The sequence below is a fragment of the Mercenaria mercenaria genome, unplaced genomic scaffold (genome assembly GCF_021730395.1).
Source record: "Mercenaria mercenaria strain notata unplaced genomic scaffold, MADL_Memer_1 contig_1257, whole genome shotgun sequence".
In the NCBI taxonomy this organism is placed as follows: Eukaryota; Metazoa; Mollusca; class Bivalvia; order Venerida; family Veneridae; genus Mercenaria; species Mercenaria mercenaria.
The window spans coordinates 1,112-20,190 of record NW_026459236.1 but is presented as its reverse complement, the minus strand read 5'-3'; the positions used below and the strand labels follow the sequence as shown (position 1 = coordinate 20,190).

At 35.2% G+C, this 19,079-nt stretch overlaps 1 protein-coding gene across 1 annotated transcript; it reads right to left on the bottom strand.

Moving 5' to 3' along the window:
• Positions 1–333: 333 nt before the first annotated feature.
• On the bottom strand, positions 334–15,339 carry LOC128551549 (uncharacterized). Its single transcript, XM_053532450.1, has 3 exons — positions 15,122–15,339; positions 1,769–1,865; positions 334–784 (listed from the first exon to the last, which is right to left on the bottom strand). Exons 1-3 carry the CDS (start codon positions 15,332–15,334, stop codon positions 417–419), a joined length of 678 nt encoding a protein of 225 aa, XP_053388425.1. The 5' UTR covers positions 15,335–15,339; the 3' UTR covers positions 334–416.
• Positions 15,340–19,079: the final 3,740 nt, after the last annotated feature.

The following is a 19,079-nucleotide window of genomic DNA, read 5'->3' as shown; positions in this document are numbered from 1 at the left end:
GTACTCAATAAGTACTATCAGCATGTGAAGTTTGAATGTCCTGGGTGCAGTGGTTCGCCAGTGAAGCGCCTTCATGCAAAAAGTTAACGTTGTGACGAACGAACGAACTAACGAACGGACGGACAGTTGAAAACAAAATGCCTCCCTTCGGGGGCATAGATAGGTTGCAGGCTCGGTTTGATGGAGCCTGTTCATAGACGTTATTAAATCATTTTCTGTGATAATGTAACACAATTCCTTGTTGGTTCGCAATGTTACTTACAATGTTAATATTTTAACAACGGATGTAATGTTTCAATTTTAACCGACCGTTATATCAAAATAATCACCGGAAACATGTAATATGATGTAATATGATATGAGGCTAGAAAAAATTATTATCCTATCAAATGTTGAATGCATCAGACAACACTTAATTAAAAGTCAAGGTCTTCAGAAAAGGACACGTAGGACAATTGCTCAAGAAGCAATTCTAGGCTCTTGTTTTCATCTTCCTCGTTCAGAGGTTTTTCCATTCTCAGATCTTCAAGATGTTTCAAGAACATCTTTTCTTCGGACTGTTGTTGCATTTTAATGCCCAATGCCAGCTCTTCAAGGATTTCCATGGTTCTCGTTAGCTCATTCAGTATAGTTTGATATGATGCATCTGTTTTCGTGATGTTTTCTTTTGTTGTAGCACGTAACTTTTGTAGAGATAGCTCAGACTTATACAGCACATCCGTTGCGACACTTTGACATGTTTGCTGTAGCTCATTCGCCTCTCTTTGAATCAAAGTAAGTGGTTCTGAATAGCAAACGATTTTATATGAAATTAAAATATCGAAAATCGTTAAGTTATTACATTTATAAGCAATTCAAACATATTAAATATTATACAGAAGAATCAGAACATATACTGATCATGTAACGTAAGGTTGTCATATAAAATAGCAATATATCATCATTTTGCATTTTATTTCAACACAATGAGTCATTTTTATCTTCCATTTTTTTGATGACATTATTCCGGTACGTAAGCTACGTGCTGCTGCGTAGTTGACGAAAATTGGATATGAGGTCATTACACAAATGATAGTCTTCTTCAAGAAACAATTATTAAATAAAGGTAATTTTCATCGCCACTGCTCAAAGAAAACGTACTTTACATACATGATTGTGAACTTGAGCTTGACGACTCAGATATTTTACTTGAACAAAATCCAGTTGAAAAAATTCTAAGATAATCTTGAGCGGTGTACTCATATGGTCAGATACTGTTATTGAAAGCCGGCTTTGGATTGGTTGAAAAAAAGTATAGGAAAACCCGTAAGAGTCAATGAGACGTACGCTAATTGGATAATAAGGTTATGTTTACTATAAAAAATGACAAAATCAAGCAATACAAAATTTTCTATAAAATTTGAAATTTTTTAAAAAGTGTCTGGCTGATTACTTGACTTTTCGATTCTCTCTTAAGAATAGTAGGTAACGGTGGGCATTTTGCCTCTAAATGACATTCAACAAAGGGGATAAGTTGATCTGAAGACAAATTGTAAGAAAATGGAATAAAGAAGTAATTCTGAAACAATTTATGACATAAAAGCTTTTAATGGATACTACTTCTCTTATTATGTAATTGTTTTGTATAAAAAAATAACGTTTCTAACTTTCATCTTTGTTTTTTCCACATTATTTTTACTTCATTTTTGCGTGAATACAAATTTCTAGACTTGCTTGTTTAAAGTACTTTCTGACACCATATCTAAACTTAGTAAATTACTCTTCTTACCACAAGTTTCATTTTCCTCTGGCAATTCTTCAGACATCATTAATTCATTCTCACGCACCATCTTGCTTCCGATAAAGTAAATTAATGCTTTTTGTACCTAGAAAAGGCAAAAGTATATAAAATTAATTCAAATATATATATATCTTTTTTTTAATGAAAACATATAACAGCTTATCATAAAATACTTAACATATAACTGAGATATTTTTGTTGCAAATAGATGATTTGCAGTTTGGTATGTACAAGTAAAAGATTCCTATAAATGTTACAAATTAACATTATTGATATGTTCACCCCAACAATAATTATGACCTGCTTGATGTCAGCTTGTCGTGCACAACTGTCTCCAGGCTAAAAGCCGATGGCGAATCCTATGAATGACGTATTTATAAGTCTTCAAAGTTGATAACATTGTACAACTGTAGCGGGACATATTTGCTCCCGTTATTAGTTGGTATCACCGTCAGAACAACCGTAAATTGAGGACGGAGTTATTACAGTGTAAGAAATGTAATATAAAAAAACCACTGAAATATCAAATAATTGCATTCATGAAATTCACCTACAACAAGAGAAATCCATCAAAGTCAGAGGATACCATTGTTTTCGCTGTGACAGAATTGGCAGACGAGAAGGAGACATCATTACATCTGTCAGGAAGAACATTAGTGCTGTCTAGACAAATATGCATTTGGATGACTCCAAGTTCCAAGTTCTGAGCCTCAGAAAGAATGAGTTCAACTCGAAATTTGTGAATATATACCCTACAAGTGACAAAGAACTGTCCCTTGACAAAATAACTACCGATGAAACCAGGTTCATAATTGTAGGAGACTTTAACAGTCACTCACGAAGCTGGGGATGGAACTACACGAAGGCCAGATGTTACCTTTACCAAAGTCTGAGCGATGAGCTCTGTAAAGACATAAGAGTGGAAGGTAGATACATAAACCGGGTTGTCAAAGACTTCAACGTCAATAAACTAAAGGCTGCTTATAGCGCCATTCCAATTGGAGCAAGAAAGGACTATAAGCCCTAATGGAGTAATGAGTTGAAAAATCTACAGGCAAAGCTATCAGAAGCCAGCGAGGAAGCAGAAAACAATTCTTAAGATGAAAGTAACCTTTCTCTACAACAAGTCAATGCCAAATTTCTCGGGTACAAACTGGAAGAAATGAAACAGTCTCACTCAACCTAGAGCGAGATGGAAAAAAACTGTGGAGATTGACGAGACAGCTGAACGATGAAGACACAGGAAGAGTCTCCGTAACTATGGAAGAGAATGGGCAACTATTGACGGGTAGAAAAGCGGCAAACACTTTTGTTTCCAACTACAAAGATGTTCCCAACACCCCCATAAACAGGGTACGAAAAAGGGAAGAGAAAAAGAGAAAGGAAGACAAGTCAAGTGACATCAGAATGCATGGAACAGTGTCTTAAACTACAAGAGCTACAGATACTCTTAAGCAGTTGAAGACAAAGAAGTCTCCTGGACTAGATGGAGTTACAAATGAAATGGTGACCTATCTAGGCACTGCAGCAGTTTGCAAACTTCTGGAAATTAACAACTACAGCTGTACACAAATTTATGATTCCTCTTTCAAAGATAACTTTTTAAATCCAGAAATTTTAAATAAAAATCCTTCAAATAACCCTTTTAAAAGTTCCAATATTCAAACTTGTCGTATTTTATCAAAGGAAAGTTTCATCAATATTTGTAATCGTACTTTTATTCTGTAGGTTCTAGTCCTAATGTCAGACAACAATCTATTTATTGTATTATTTAAGGCTCCAGAATTGAACTAAAACCAAAAGAACATTCTGGAAAAGTCAAGGACAACCCGTTTTTAAAAATAACTCTCATACACTGTTTATCAATATTGTTAAGAACACAATAGAATATTATGGATTACAATTCACATAATGTCTTAAAACTAGGTCAGTAAACACAAATATGCCTAGGGGGCAAATGACATATACATAACACCTCCCCACCTAAAGAAAAAGAAAGTTTGATAAAACGTTCTTTTAATTCTACAACACAATACAAGTGAAACATACATAATGCATGAAAAACAAATCATTTTTACTCTTATAACACATATACTAAATATATCATTTTTACAATTATAAAACAGATACTAAATAACAATATTTACATGATATATAGCCCTTGCTCCAAATCCTGGATCGCGCATCTGCTAAAAGATTATCTTTGCCCTAGATATGCTAAATATCCGAGTCATACTTATTGGAGTAATATTGAATATGGCCTTGAGTATGGCTTTCAAATTTTCAAATGTGACATTTCTCATTCCAGATAAATTTTGATTTTCTAAAAAGTAAATTGGTTAAAGGTTCAGCAATGCAAAAAATGTGGTAAAATTTTCTGTAATATTCAGCCATACCGAGAAAAGACATAAGTTGTCTTTTGTTGGTTGGAACTGGAACATCAGACAGTGATTCAACCTTAGCATCAAAAGTTTTTACTTGACCCTGTCTCACTTCATGACCTAAATATATAACACAAACTTTACAAAATTCACTTTTTGATAGAATAATTGTCAACTTTGCCTAACTGACTCTCTTGAAGAATCCCTGATAGTCGATAGATGACTTTGCCAAATGTCGTGTAGGATGACATCACCAATGTATCCATCACATCCTTAAAGTCCAGAAATGATTGAATTTACAAGTCGTTAAAATGTTGCAGGCCAGTTTTTCATACCGAATGGCAAAACTGTGTAATGAAACAATCAAATTCAGCGCTCCCGTCCAAATCCAGTATATAAACCGAGAGCGCTGAAGTATCTTAAGCTAACCTTACTAGTGTTCCTGGATTCTGTATCAGTACAAACGTGTTTTCCGAAAGTAACTCTATCAACTTCCCCACATGAATCAGAGATGGAGGACTAATGGTTTCAGACACAATGCCGTTTATCAAATAGTCACGGAGAACATACGCCCCATCTGAGGATCGAACTCGAGTCTGTTTTGTTGGGTTCATTCTGTATGGATGTTGTTTACTTCGAGTAGAATCTGTGAGTTGAATGTCATGAAAAATTTTGTCAGTTCGAAAAGGTACATCCGGAAACGAATGTTCATATTCGTGGATAAGTTGTTTCAGCTATTCTTTATGTTGAGGTTTAACAATATGTAAGTTTTTCATCCAGGTGTTGAAGAATATCTAAATTTTGAAGTTTTGTTCGACCATGGACAGTGCTGTTACTCTGTTTAAAATCACATTCAGTTAAATTTTCAATTTCCTCACTTACAGGTAAATTAACAATAACAGGATGTGGGGCAGAAATGTTTCTGTCAATGTATTCTTTTAGCATATTTATATGACACAACTGCTTTTACTTGTGCGTCTAAGAAGTGTTAATGATATAATTTAGATACCAACAGTATAAGGACCATACTATCTAGCTTGTAATGGTTTAGCAGGGATGAGTAAAAGCGCCAAAACTCTATCATCTGATTTGGAAATTCTCTTTTCAGCACAGATCATATCTTGAATTCATTTGGTTTTGAGCAGACTGCAAATGAACGTGCCAATACAAAAGCATTTGTTGACTTATTTCTAAAGTCAGAAACATGTTGTAGCATATTCAAAGAGTTCTCTTTAATTAATTTTAGAGGTCTACGGACAGTGTGACCAAACACTAATTCAAATGGACTGAAGCCAAGTGGTGATTCTTGTACAGTATCTCTGACTGCAAATAATAAAAATGTATACCTTCAACCCAGTCCTTTTCGGTATCAAAGCAATATGTTTTAATGACATTTTTAAATGTTTGATGGATTCTTTCAAAGGCACATTGGCTTTCTGAGTGTTCCTATAAAAGCTGTCACATTGACAACGAGTTGTGACCTTGGTCATTGAAAAGAGAATGATAATAGGTTTAGTCAGAGTCTGTTTGATGAACAGACAGATATTAAGAAACAGAACTATCTGTCTCAAAATTAAATGTTTCATTGATAATAGGAGCAGACAAAAGTATGCCTGACAAATGCTCATTCTCAATGGCTCTCTTAGGCATAGAACGGGTAACTGCACCAGAAGGTTAAAGCTCAGGCGTTTCCTGTTACAGAAGATCAGGTTTTTGATCCAAACAATGTGTGTCAGTAACAAGTGGATTTACCACAACCTTATCTCCAGCTAGGTCATTTCCTAATGATAAATGGACACTTTTAATTGTAAATCAGGTGTAGCATCCACAGTTACTGGGCCAGTAACCAAATCTAAGGTTAAATATCACAAAGGAGTGGTAGAGAAATAAAACCAAAATCCACCACTTGAATAAGTACATTTGTACTAGAAGAAGTCTTCTCAGAAAAAGGCAGGACATCTGCACGAATAAGAGGTTGAGAAGCTCCAGTATCCCTTAGGATTTAAATAGGAGTAGAACGGGTGATAAGTAAAGAACCATCGGATATGAATGGCTCATAAACCTCTATGATAGAATCAGAATTGACGTCCTTGACCCCTATAACAGTTTTGTTATTAGTACAAGGCTTGGGTTTAGACTTCAAAGATGTTAGGCCCGTAGGTGATGCCTCATCTCTTCCTTGTTTCCTCTTTAGAGAAAAATAATGAGAGATATAGGTTTCTTGCAATAACTGCAAGAAGGTAGAGACAAGGGTTTTTCATCAAGTTTATTGCCTGTATTTTCAGCATGTGTATTACCTTAAAATTCTGATTTCTGAGAACTTCCTGTATAAGAATTATTACCAGAGAAGAACCAAGAATTATTTTGTGGAGAAGAGGGTTTCTTGTTGAAATAATTTGGTTGTTCATCCTTGTTCTGCTTTCTCCTTCAAATTTCTTCAAATGTAACATAAGTATATCTAAAAATTTATAATTTATCCTCTTTCAAAGATAACTTTTCTTTTAACCCAGAAATAGTTAATATAAATCCTTAAAATAATCCTCAAAAGTATCGAATATCCAAACTGGTCATATTTTGTTATTTAGAAGTACATGAAAGTTTCGTCAATATCTGTAATCGTAGTTTTATACCGTAGATTTTAGTTCTTCTAACGTCAGACATCAACCTATCTATTGTATCATCATGGAAGGCTCCAGAATTTTCATGAAACTAAGAATGAAAAGAACATTTTGAAAAAATCAAGGACAATCCTTTTCTAAAAATAACTGTCATACACTATCTATCAATATTGTTGAAGAACACAATAGAATATTCAGGATTATAAGATTCTTTCACTTGCTGTAGGTGCAGATGGGAATATCCGGCCTAGAGGGTAACTGTTTAGGCAGTAACGAGGCTCCTTGCCGAGTTACCGCCTAAACAATTACCCGAGAGCCGGATATTTCCATCTGCACCTATCCTAACCAGTGACAGAATCTTTTTCTTGCATACCGATTACAAGAAATAATAATAAAAATAAAATCAATCCAACGGCTTTCTTTTTAGAACTATTTCATATGGCAGTGATTGAAACAAAGCGCGGGAAACCAACGTCCGTAAACAGGAAAGACGGCATGACGTTTCAGAACAAATAACAATGTTTAGTTCCGATTTTGTTTTATCAGTTGCAGCGTAACGTTATGAAGTTTTGATAAAATAATGTGATTTGAATCGAGAAATATACTATCAGGAACCAATAGGAACTGTCAAGGTATTGAATTTTTATTCCGTTTTTTAAATAAAATACATATTACTACATAAATCTTCTACATATATGTAGTTCGTAATACGTCAATTATAGAACTGGAGTCATCTTACACCCCGGGGTGTAAGATGGATTTTTCCAGCACCGGTAAAGATACCGGAAATCCCCATCTGGTATGCAAGAATAAAATTTACATGATCTCTTGAAACTAGGTCAGTAAACGAAATTGCTTAAGGGGCAAATGACATATACATAATTTTCACAAAATGATATATTGACCTCAATGTATCTGTAGTTTAAATGCAGATATTCCATCATCTTTTTATAAATCTTTGAGTTATTTAGGCAAATGTCAGATTTTACACATAAAATAATCTGATGGTTTTCTGTATTTCATAACTTAAATTTCCATGTAAATTTTATTAAATTCGGTTCAGTAAGAAAGTTGATATTTTTCAAAATGCAGTATTTTTTTTATTTTATCCCCCAAACCACTATAACGAGCCTTAACTTGTCAAACTAACATCGGCGCGAAAGTAATAGGATTTCACGGCTATGTCGTGATTTCCGTGAAAATCGAAATAGCAAGAGTTCACACATATGCCGTGAGTCCCGTGAAAATCCAATATTTGGCGGGACATAAACCTTCAAATAGACTCGACTAGATATTTTTAGTGAACAACATTTTTGACAGACGAAATTATATCATTTTGATTTTCTTGGTAAAAATTCCGCTCAATCGAGGTAAGAAATTTATTTGTTAGATTTTTGTATAATTTTAAATTTACAATTTTTATTTAGTAAATCTTTGTTCATTCTACAGAATTTTGTAAAACATTTACTTTTCGGCAAGATATAAGCTAGTTTCGGTATGTCAGGCTTATTTATCTTTTTTTTTTTAGACTTTTGTAACTATTTATTTCGAAAGAGGGATCTAAACTGTTTCGATAATATAATTCCAAACATGTCAAGTCTTGTGTAAACGAAACTTTCCTGACATGAAATCTGCAGCATAGGCATTATACAAATTCTAATTTACAAATGGTACCAGCACTCCATGATTTTAGTTAAAAGTGCTCCTAATATGTCCTGAACTTAGTATAATACACTGTCAAACCCATTCGGGTCGCGAAATTACATTGCAATCACAAATAAATTATAAACAGATGAAACATTTACCACAATAAACAGAAGAGATGTAAATCTATATTAGTACTTTTACTGCAAGTACGCATTTTCGTGTATCATTTTGTAGAATTCACACAATTCGCTGCTGATGTTTATATATATCAGAGAATTTTAGCGGAAACAAGTGCCGTTTTCCAGGCAAACGACCAAAAACTACCGTAATGCAACAAAACTACCCTAAGTATGTTCAGATACTGTATCGTCTGCTCAATATCGGACTGTAAATCATTTGTGCATTAATTATATAAATGCAGAACAATCTTATTTAAGCGGAATGCTAAGCGGATCTTCCTTTTCACGAGGCGTAAGAGCCATGACAGTTCTAAGTATAGCGTAACGTTTTGATTGGTCAATCGTTTCCGCTATCGTTGCTGATTTGACGAGAGTGCATTTGAAAGTTTGACGGCGGGACAATTTCAGTAGTATATTCCAACGTTTGAAAGCTAATAAATACGAGCGCAGACGTCAGTTATTAGCTTTCCACCCGTCAGACATGGGCAATAGGTCACGCGTCACAGGTTAAAATCCGCCATCCGCCATAATCCGCCAAAGATTCAACATATTTGTATATACATCAATCCGCCAGCATATTTATTTACATTTGGTATGTGTAAACTCTGGTTATTCGCGAAAAAGAACGAGATCGCCACTAAAAACTCAAAATCCGCTAAAAGTTTACATTTCCTTAATAGACGTACATACTTCCCCTATATCAAACATAGTAACACTGTGGTACGTTGTGGAAACTCACACCAAGGGTAACATTGCATAATAAGTCTCATTAAATTAGAGCATTGTTGTATTTGATTTAGTTAATACAATATTAAAAGTATAAAATAGACATCTGTCTTTGTGTGATGTTAGGTAGTTTCGCATTCGGCCTGTATAAAAAAATCGCTACCGTATCATCTCTATACCAAATAGCTCGCCATCCTGTAACTTAAGCCTGGACAATTGCAAATATAATAATATCCTGAAATTAAGACCCGACGACGACTACAATATATTTGAAATTGTGTTTTATAGTAATTAGAAAGTTACCTTATTATCTTTTCATTATAAATTATGGAACGCCGGCACTGCATTTCATTGTAATGTATAAATGTAAGGGTTGACAAGTCTAGTACCGTGTACCTATAATGTTATTGTAATTTTAAATCATTGTGTGCCAGGTGTTGAATGGTAGTCGAAAATACAGCCATACATATTGTATAACGTTGTTAATTTGTGGTTGTAAATAATAGCTACAGTTATTATCATCTTATCTATATTCTTTTCATCATAATCTTTTCATATCTTTTTCATACCTAAACTTTAGACTTGTAAGTAATTAATTTGAGAAATCATTGAAGTAATAAGTGACGTATTGTATTCACGTGACGTATGAACTTAGTAGCACGTTTATGTTGTACAAGTAGCACGTATTATTTATGGGAGATTACGGAAGAATGGTTTACCCAAAGGAGCAGTTTTATTCCCATATTTGTATTTGGTTTGGTGCTTACCATATGTTATTTTTTTTTTTTGCTTCTTCCACCGGAAGACTTTTTACCTGATAATGTCGCAACCTGGAAATATTTTACCCGATGTTAATTTGTCGTTACACGCCTGGATGTGATTTTCCAGCGCAGAGATCCTTCGTCCCATAGTTGTGCCTTAACCGACAAGATGCTGATTTTTGTAGTCAGTTGAGACAACTCAGTGATACAAACAACTCCAAACACCGGACATGGGGAGCCAAAAGTGAGTCACCGCTTTCAACGTTTAGCGGAACATTATTTTAAGATTAGTTCTCAGTGCTACTTTAAGTTTGAAGTAAAAGGAAACACCTGTGAAACGTCAAGATATATAGAAATGAACTGTAATTAATAGGGTTGAACATCTTATAGAAAACAGACACTGAGCACAGATCTTTTTTAAAAATTTTATTCTTCGTTCTTGATTTCTAATTAGTTTTTTCCTTCATTCATTGTAAATAATATTTTTTTGTTAATAAACTTGTTAATATTGTAATGAGTGTTAAGTTGTTCTGGTAGTTACTGTCCCCAGTTCGTCCATCCTGTCATAATAACAATATCAAGGAACAGTGAGACCCCATTAGAGTATAGTTCAGCTGCCTGGTCCATTACTGCCAAAACTAAGAAACAGGCTCTAGACAAGGTTCAAAACCAAGCATTGATGATCATGACAGGTGCTACAAAGTCTACACCAATCTCCATCATGGAAAAGTTGACAGGCACACAGCCATTGCTAGACAGGAGACATGCAAAGGTCCTGTTTCAATTAAAGAAGTTCCGGTCTTTTCAAGACTATCCCATGAAAGCCAAGTTGGATGGCTACACCAAAAATTGGCTCAACCGTATCAGCTTCGTTCGAGAGGCATAGAAACTCAATCGAGAGTTCAAAACGGAGCTGAACATACCACCAACTCGCCTAGGTAGTGAAGACATTATCAACCCACTAGCGAATGATCTGTCCTACGTGACTGTGAGACTTGCTGCTCCCCGTCTTGACCGCAGACAGCAAGAGAATGAAGATATTTGGAAGAGCCTCACACTTGCTATGTTCAATGAAGACTATCCTCCGGAAACATGGACTCATGTCTATACAGATGGATCAGCCACATGCATCATCAAAGAAGGAGGAGCAAGAGTTTTCATTCAATACCCTTCTGGCAAAAGTGAATAACTACATGCAGCCACAGGAAAACAGTGCAGCAAAAAAAATTACAAGGCAGATACTGAAGCACACATGAAGATCGTCTCAATGGTTGATGACTCGGCAGAAGAAAGCTCCTCAGTCGTCTTTCTCACTGATGCACTGTCTGTCATGGAAGCTCTGGTCAATAATAAAGCTCCGCAGCTAGACAGGAAAATGCAGAGCCTAAGCATAACCTGCGAAGTAGTACTTTAGTGGATTCAGTCCCATTGTGGACTTTCAGGCAATAAAGAGGCAGGCCAATTGGCAAAACTAAGAGCTCTGTCAGAACATTCAACAAAACCTGTGAGTTACAAGGAGAAAGTTACCATAATCAAAGCGCTAACGAGACCAAGGATAGAGAAAGATTCTTTTCATCTCCTTGATTGGTCTGAACCAGTGATGCTTGTCAGGCTTCGACAGACACAACAAATGCAATGCTCATGTGTCCAAGAAATACAAACCGGCACCAACGTCAACTTGCCCATGTGGTGAGGAAGATCAGACTGCAGAGCATATACTTGACAGATGTAAAAGGCATGACCAGGAGCGAGCTGCGACTTGGCCGGTAGATACCGCAATACACCAGAAACTGTATGGAGGCATTGAGGATCTGCGGCAAACCACAAGTTTCTTCAAGGCTACTGGTCTGACAATGTAGTTGCGAACGAAGATCTAAACAATTATTCCATCCCACATCAAGTCAAATTTAAATATACAAGTGGCGAGGGTACAAAATACTATACTATAGTTGTGATCCTCCTTTTTCTTTTGGATGAAAGGGGGCTTTTTGAGTAGCCCTTATCCGCCCATCCGTCTGAATTTGTATCGTGCATACCTAAACAGTAATTTGACCTAGTGTCATCAAACAACATATGGTTGTTTTTCAGCATGTGAAGTTGTGTATCTGAAGCTCTTATTTGGATCTCCCCTGACTTAGTCAAATATGCATAAAAGGGAATAGATTCGTGTCGCACGTATCTCAAAAAGTATTTGACCTAGAAATATGAAACTTAAGGGGAATATGTGAAGTTTTGCACCTTTCCAAGAGTTTTGCAAGATATCGCTCAGCCAGACAAAAGTTTTGGACCATCTTGACTTAGTAAAAATTATGTCAAATAGGATTATTCAGAGCATGAAATAGTGCAACTTAAATTTTGTTCGGGATGTCTGTCCGTTTGACCAGACTTAAGGCCCTTACTTTTCATAAATGTACGTAAGTGGTATTCAAGATTGTGTCGCATGTGTCTCAAAAATATTTGACTTAAAGGCATAAAACATCAATATGTAAAAACTATTATTCAGCGTGTGAAGTTGCACACCTAGTTTTCTGATTTGGCGTTTACAAAACCTGAACAGAGTTATGGTCCTTGGCTTAAAATAGACATGAATCCATGAATCCCTTGACCTAGTCAAAACTGAATGTCTCATGTTTATCAAAAAGTGCTTCACCTATAGTCATAAAACATTACATCATTAATAAAAATGTATATGGTATTTGTATGTGCACGCTTGCAACTCGTGTTTTCTTTGGAAATTTACTCAGCATGGCAAGATGATTTATAGTCCTTTACTCAGTGAAAAATACACATTAGGTGCTTAAAATTTTCACCTAGAGTCGTGAAACCATGAACAGTGACTGAAGGTGGGGAAAATATGAACATACATCTAGCTATATCCTATAAATACTGTGCTTTGAATGACGATTAACGTGTAAACTTATTTCAAACACTCCCGAGTGCGCTTCCTGGAGCATACAGTACTGGCACTTGGAAAGATAAGTTCGTGACCCTAATGAGGCTCGAACCCAATACCTTACACTTGAGCGGCCGACACCCTGCTATTCTATTGGGAAAGCATGAACATTGAAAATATATCTTTTTATCTTAAATATCTATAAATTTCATTTCTGATCATGTAAAGTTGTGTGTCGTTCATTATTTAAAACGTAACATTTTTTTGTTACGAATACAGATAACGTAAATAAAAATATTTTGGTACTGCTATATCGTAAAAACGAAAACATAACTGCGTACATATGAGATACTTTTTTGTATTTAGAGATTTTATGTCGATATTGCGATTACAAAACATTTTTTAAGTTAAAGATTATCTTGATATGAGAAAACGTATTATTACTATATATTATATTGTCATTTCGACAGGTTAATTTGCAGAAATTACAAGATCGTTTTGGTCATTATGAGGTAATCATATCCTTATAATAAGTAACATATCACGCCAGAAAGTGCAAACTATCTCGTAATTAAGATATTTCCTTGCTATGGCCAGAAATAAAATATATTCCTAAGGAGAACCAAAGTTTCATTGCTGAAGCTGCATAGTTAAAGCATACATTTTCTTAAAAATATGCACAGACTCTTGGTTAAGATAAATTATATCCCCTGTAATTACGAGATATCAATTCATTGAAATGTAATTACGAGGTAAATTCTTGTTTAAACTTGATAATCTCTCGCCTTATATCGAGACCATAGCTCATAATAACAAACCAAACTTGTCAGGAAATAAAAAGCAGTCTACATGTACATTTCCAAAAATTAATCAGTATCTAAGTTATTGTTTTGACTCTTCACTATTTTAAAGTTGTTGTTTTGCACTCTACACTGGCTCTAAATATTAGAGTTTATCTGTTTCAGAGTTAATGTGCAAATAACATGACGTAGTGCTATTCGACAGCAAAAGCAACTATTAGGAAATATGTGTCAAAATGAAGCAAACAATCGATAAGAATTCTAAACATATATGTAAGACTGATAGGTGAATGAGGTGGATATGCTGATAAACAATACAAAGAATCACGAGCAATTTAATGGGATATGCGCATTTAACAAAAACATTGTTTTCTTCGCGGTATTTAGATGACGGTAATGGACAATAGGAAAAGAATGTTAGGTAAACACGATAAATTGAAAGAGGAAGAGAATGTCAGATATCTTGTCAGAAGGATGAATTAAAGCGATATGTAGAAACACATGAAGCAAAATGTAAATCACATAATTTTTCTTCCAGAGGTATTGGTAAGACTACAAATACTTAAACATGTTAAACAATAAGCGCAAATACAAAACTTTAAATTTCCAGGGAGAAAGTTATGTAAACAAACAATCTAAAAGCTGTTTGGTGCGAGAAGTGTAATATGAGGGCTAATGCGGACTAGAAACAACGGGAAAAATGGATAGCAAACCATAGCTGGAGCTACATCACTTTTATTCATTTCAATTTTTTCATAACAAAGAACGACAAATATGTGTGCAAGATATTTTCCGGACCGCTGCATTACCGTGTTGTAGAAAACAAGTCCAAGAGGAAGGAATGGTAATAAATCTACCTTAAGATTGATGTAACTTACTTCGGACTTTCGAAATTATACCGTGAGGTTAGTTTTATGTTGCAACTGAGATACTACTCGCTCTATCGCAAATAGAAGCTTGAATACAAATAATTTAATACAAAACATCATTTTAGTTCAGATAGGAAGTTTTGAGACTTCTGTCACCCTTTTGTTTGTTGGGATGTGAATGAATCTTCATTAGGTTGTCAAAGTTGATACAAAGTTTGATATCAACTGATTTTCAATCACAAGCACGACGTTATATATACAGGAACATAATTAAATCAAAGTTGTAGCACGCTTAGTAACTAACTTTTTATTAATTAAGCGATTATTTATTGGAATATCTTATTAATTCGATTCACCATTTCTAGTAGAATAAAACGTTGTTTAACTCAAAACGTAAGTATTTGAATTTCTTTTCACGCTATAATGTATAATGATATAAATATATAATAATATTATTATTTACTTACTTCATATTCATTAACTCCTTTCATTTCGGCTTTGTATTGCCTTTTTAACCTGTCCATTTCCAATTTGTATTTTCGAAATCCTCCAGGCTTCACATACTTGTTGCTGATAGGTCGTCCGATCACATTGTCATACATTGATTGCAAACGCTTGGTGAGAAACGCATTTATTAATGTTGAATTTTCTTTCCTTTTCCGTTGCAATAATCGATCCATTTCTTTCTGTGAAACGAATGATATTTATTTGATTATCTAAAAGTCTGAAGTATGCTCAATGTGGGTCTTTTAATTCTGTCATGAGGTAAGAAAGCATAATAATTTTATATTATAATATCATACTATGATTAGAATGATTATTTCTGAACATGCATACAGTAATTGTAACTCTCTGAATGGTATCCTTGCAAATTCAAATGAATTAAAAAAAAATAGGTAAGCCCCAGAGCCACGCATTTACATAGTTGGGCCTGGGTGGCTTCAAACATCCAACAAGTACCTATTAATATAAGGTAAATATTGATAAAGGGGACGAAAATGGTAAGGAGCGAAATGGGGTCGGGGTGGAGGAGGAATCCGAAAGGGAAAGTTGAACAAGGACGAATATACAAGGGAATGCCATGTTCTTTAGAAACAGTCGCACTACAACGTAAACCACAATAGCGCAAACACTCATGTACCAAAGAAGAACACACAACGACGATCGACTGAATAACATAGAAAAACGAATAAGCAACACATAAAAAAAACAGTAGGGCACCGTTATAGACTCACAAGCTTATAAGTAGGAAAAAACAATCAAGTACCGTCTTAGGATTCGACTGCCAAAACAAAGAGAAGCCACGAAAACTTACTAAAAGTAAAGGGGGAATGCAAAAAGTAGTGAAATGCAATGGGAAGGAGAGGGCAAAAGGGGGAGTAGGGCGGAGGAAAACCGCTTACAACAAACAAGAAAACATACGCAACACACAATACAAGACAGACAAAACAACCTGTTGAAAATAGGGGCACTGCCTTGGAACGGTCAGTAACCTTAATAAAGGAAACTTGGGGTTTAAACCCGTTTAGGGCATGCCAACCTCGCACTTACCCTATTTTCTACAAGTTAAACAACACAATGTAAATAAAAACCCCTCTGTGAAAGGCTCTAACATTAGTGCAAAAGTAACAGATAAATAAAGCAAAACATAAAATTAAGGTAAATTTAAGGTACAATTACACCAATGTACTTAACAACTTGTCTGAAGTCAGAGCAACAAGAGCCTAACTTTTAAGAGCACGACTAAGGAAACTGTAAGACCATTTTAATGATCATACTTTCTGATTATGAATTCGTGAAGTAGAAATCATGAAGTATTTAAACGAAACCGAGCATTCTTAAAGTAGTATTTGTGAAATCATGAAATCGTGAATAATAGAATTCTTGAATTTTTGACATGAAATATGGAAATCGTAAAATCAAGTTGTGAAATATCAAATAATTGAAATCTTGAATTCATGAAATTCTGAATTATTGAAATTTTAAATAACTGAAATCGAGAATTTTATTAAATTTTGAATTACTGAAATACTGAAATATTTAATAATTGAAATATTTCAACTATTCATTGGTAAGAAAGTTCCATCGTCCTATCCAGACTAGAACTAGCTGTTATAATTATCGGAGAATAAAGTTTAATCGTTTTTTATCAGAACATACCTTACTTCCAGCTATAATTTTCTACGACAACACAAAATAAAGTCGATTGTAAACAAACATTGTACAGAGAGAAAAACTCATGTTCTATCAAAATATTTTCGACTATTCTTTGGTAAGATAGTACCCCACCGTCATGGCACCTGTTTTCAAAAAAAAAGAAGTAGAAATAAGCTTGAAAACTGCTGACCTGTTTCACTGACATCAATCACTTGTAAACTTCTGGAACACTCAGTCAAATAAATATATCATATGGATAAACATTCGATATTAACCGACATCCAGCATGGCTTCCGCAAAAGACGATCATGCGAAACTTTCTATTATTCATAAATGACCTTCCAGAATACCTGTCATCCAACTCAACTGTCAGACTATTCGCAGAGTACTGTGTTGTTTACTGAAATATCAAATCAGACATATTTGCAGGCTCTCCAGCAGCAGGATTAAGATAGCTTACAGCGCTGGGAGAGCGACTAGTTGATGCAATTCCATCCGCAAAAGTGCCAACTCGTACATATTACTAACAAGGGTAGACTAATCAAAGCTCCATATACAATCCATGGACATACACTTGAAGAAACTAACAAAGCAAAATACCTGGGCGAAAATTTCTATAAGACCTTGAGCTTGGACCGTCATATAGGCACAATAGTCAAGAAGGCCAATAACACCAGATCAATTGTACATAGACACCTTTAACACTGTCCTAGAAAGACGAATTAGTTATGCTCTACAACTTCAATACGCCCTCATATAGAGTACTCCCATGTGATCTGGGATCCATTTACGGCAACTAACATCTACAAGCTGGAAATGGCACAACGTACAGCAGCAAGGATGGTCTGTTAAGACTTTAGCAGCATCAGCAGTGTCACAGACATGCTGCGACAACTCCAGTGGCCGAGATTGCAAGAACAAAGAGCACACTCAAAGGTCATACAGATATTTAAAATAGTTCATGGTCTTGTTGACATCCCACTGATGCATCTGCAAACCATTACTTCAGCCAGGGGGCACAATCAGCGTTTCCTTGTGCCATACGCACGTACTCTGGTGTACCAGCGGTCATTCTTTCCCGACTCCATAAGGTTATGGAATAGCCTTCCACAGTCCACCATCAAATGTCCCTCTACTGCCTGTTCTGCTAAGGATTTCATCGCATCTACCACTGACCCATTGTTTTTGAAATTAACTTCAAGGTAGCAAAATGTTTCAACACTTTCTAATTTCTTGTTATCAATGTACCAGTTATGATCAATAGCTGTTTTTCTTTTTTTTTATTGAATACATATTTTGGTGTTGTTTTATTTACATCTTTAAACAACTCCGCCGTTAAAGCGTTTGGCTTTTATTATTGGTTTTCGGCCTCGGACAGTTAAAGGTAGTATGTCCATTTTGTCATACACTAATTGGTTTACGAGTAGTGTGTCTTGGTAAAAGTTAAACTTTGCCACTATTGGTCTTTTTTCCCGCCTTGTGTTTCCCAAGATGCAGGCGATTGACCTTTCTTCTTTCAGGTGCCGTGTGAATTTCTAGGTTGGTTTTGAAAAAAAATCCATTAATTTACTTGTACAATTTTCTCCTTTCCGGGCTTCATTATAATTTTCCTCAGGAAATCCAAAACAAAAAGAGTATATTGTATCTCATACATCGTACTTGCAGTTCAAGAAATTCACTATTCAGAAACTGATTTTCATTTTTTAGGGTTTCCTAGTTTTTGCACACACGTTCATTATATAACTTACTTTCCCTGATTGTTTTTTAGTTTCGTTTTTCCTTTGGTTAAGCTCCAGGCAAAAGTTTGTATCGTAATTGAGCCTTTCTTCCATTTCATTTAACTTGTGCCGCTGCGCATTTAAGTCCGACTCTAAGCTTTCCGACTGTAAGCTCAAAGACCCGACCTTCTCGTAGATTCTTGTAACTGTCCAATTTTCTGAACCGTTGATCCATTGATTCAAGCTTATCCATGATCATATGATTGTACTTTGGGGGTAAAGGGACATTGAGTTTTGGTTGTTGTGAATAAGATATAGTATACGTATAATGCAAATGCTCCTGGTAACACTGGTTTGGGTTTCGTAAACTATTGTTCATTCTTGGACTGTTGTTCATTGTATATCAGTTGTTCATGTTTTGGGCACTACTGTTCATATTTGGTGGGTTTTGTGTATTCAAGGGATTATTTGCGTTCATAACTGGTTGTACATATGACTGCTCGGACATTTTGGTATTTGGTGAAGCGTAACAATTAGCGAATCTTTTTAC

Excerpts from the sequence above, each read along its gene's own strand:
- LOC128551549 (XM_053532450.1), bottom strand. The coding sequence starts at position 15,334 with ATGGATCGATTATTGCAACGGAAAAGGAAAGAAAATTCAACATTAATA. Across the intron at positions 1,866-15,121 it reads AAGGAGTTAATGAATATGAA|GTACAAAAAGCATTAATTTA; the intron begins GTAAGTAAATAA and ends TGCCTTTTCTAG. Across the intron at positions 785-1,768 it reads AGAGGAAAATGAAACTTGTG|AACCACTTACTTTGATTCAA; the intron begins GTAAGAAGAGTA and ends TTTGCTATTCAG.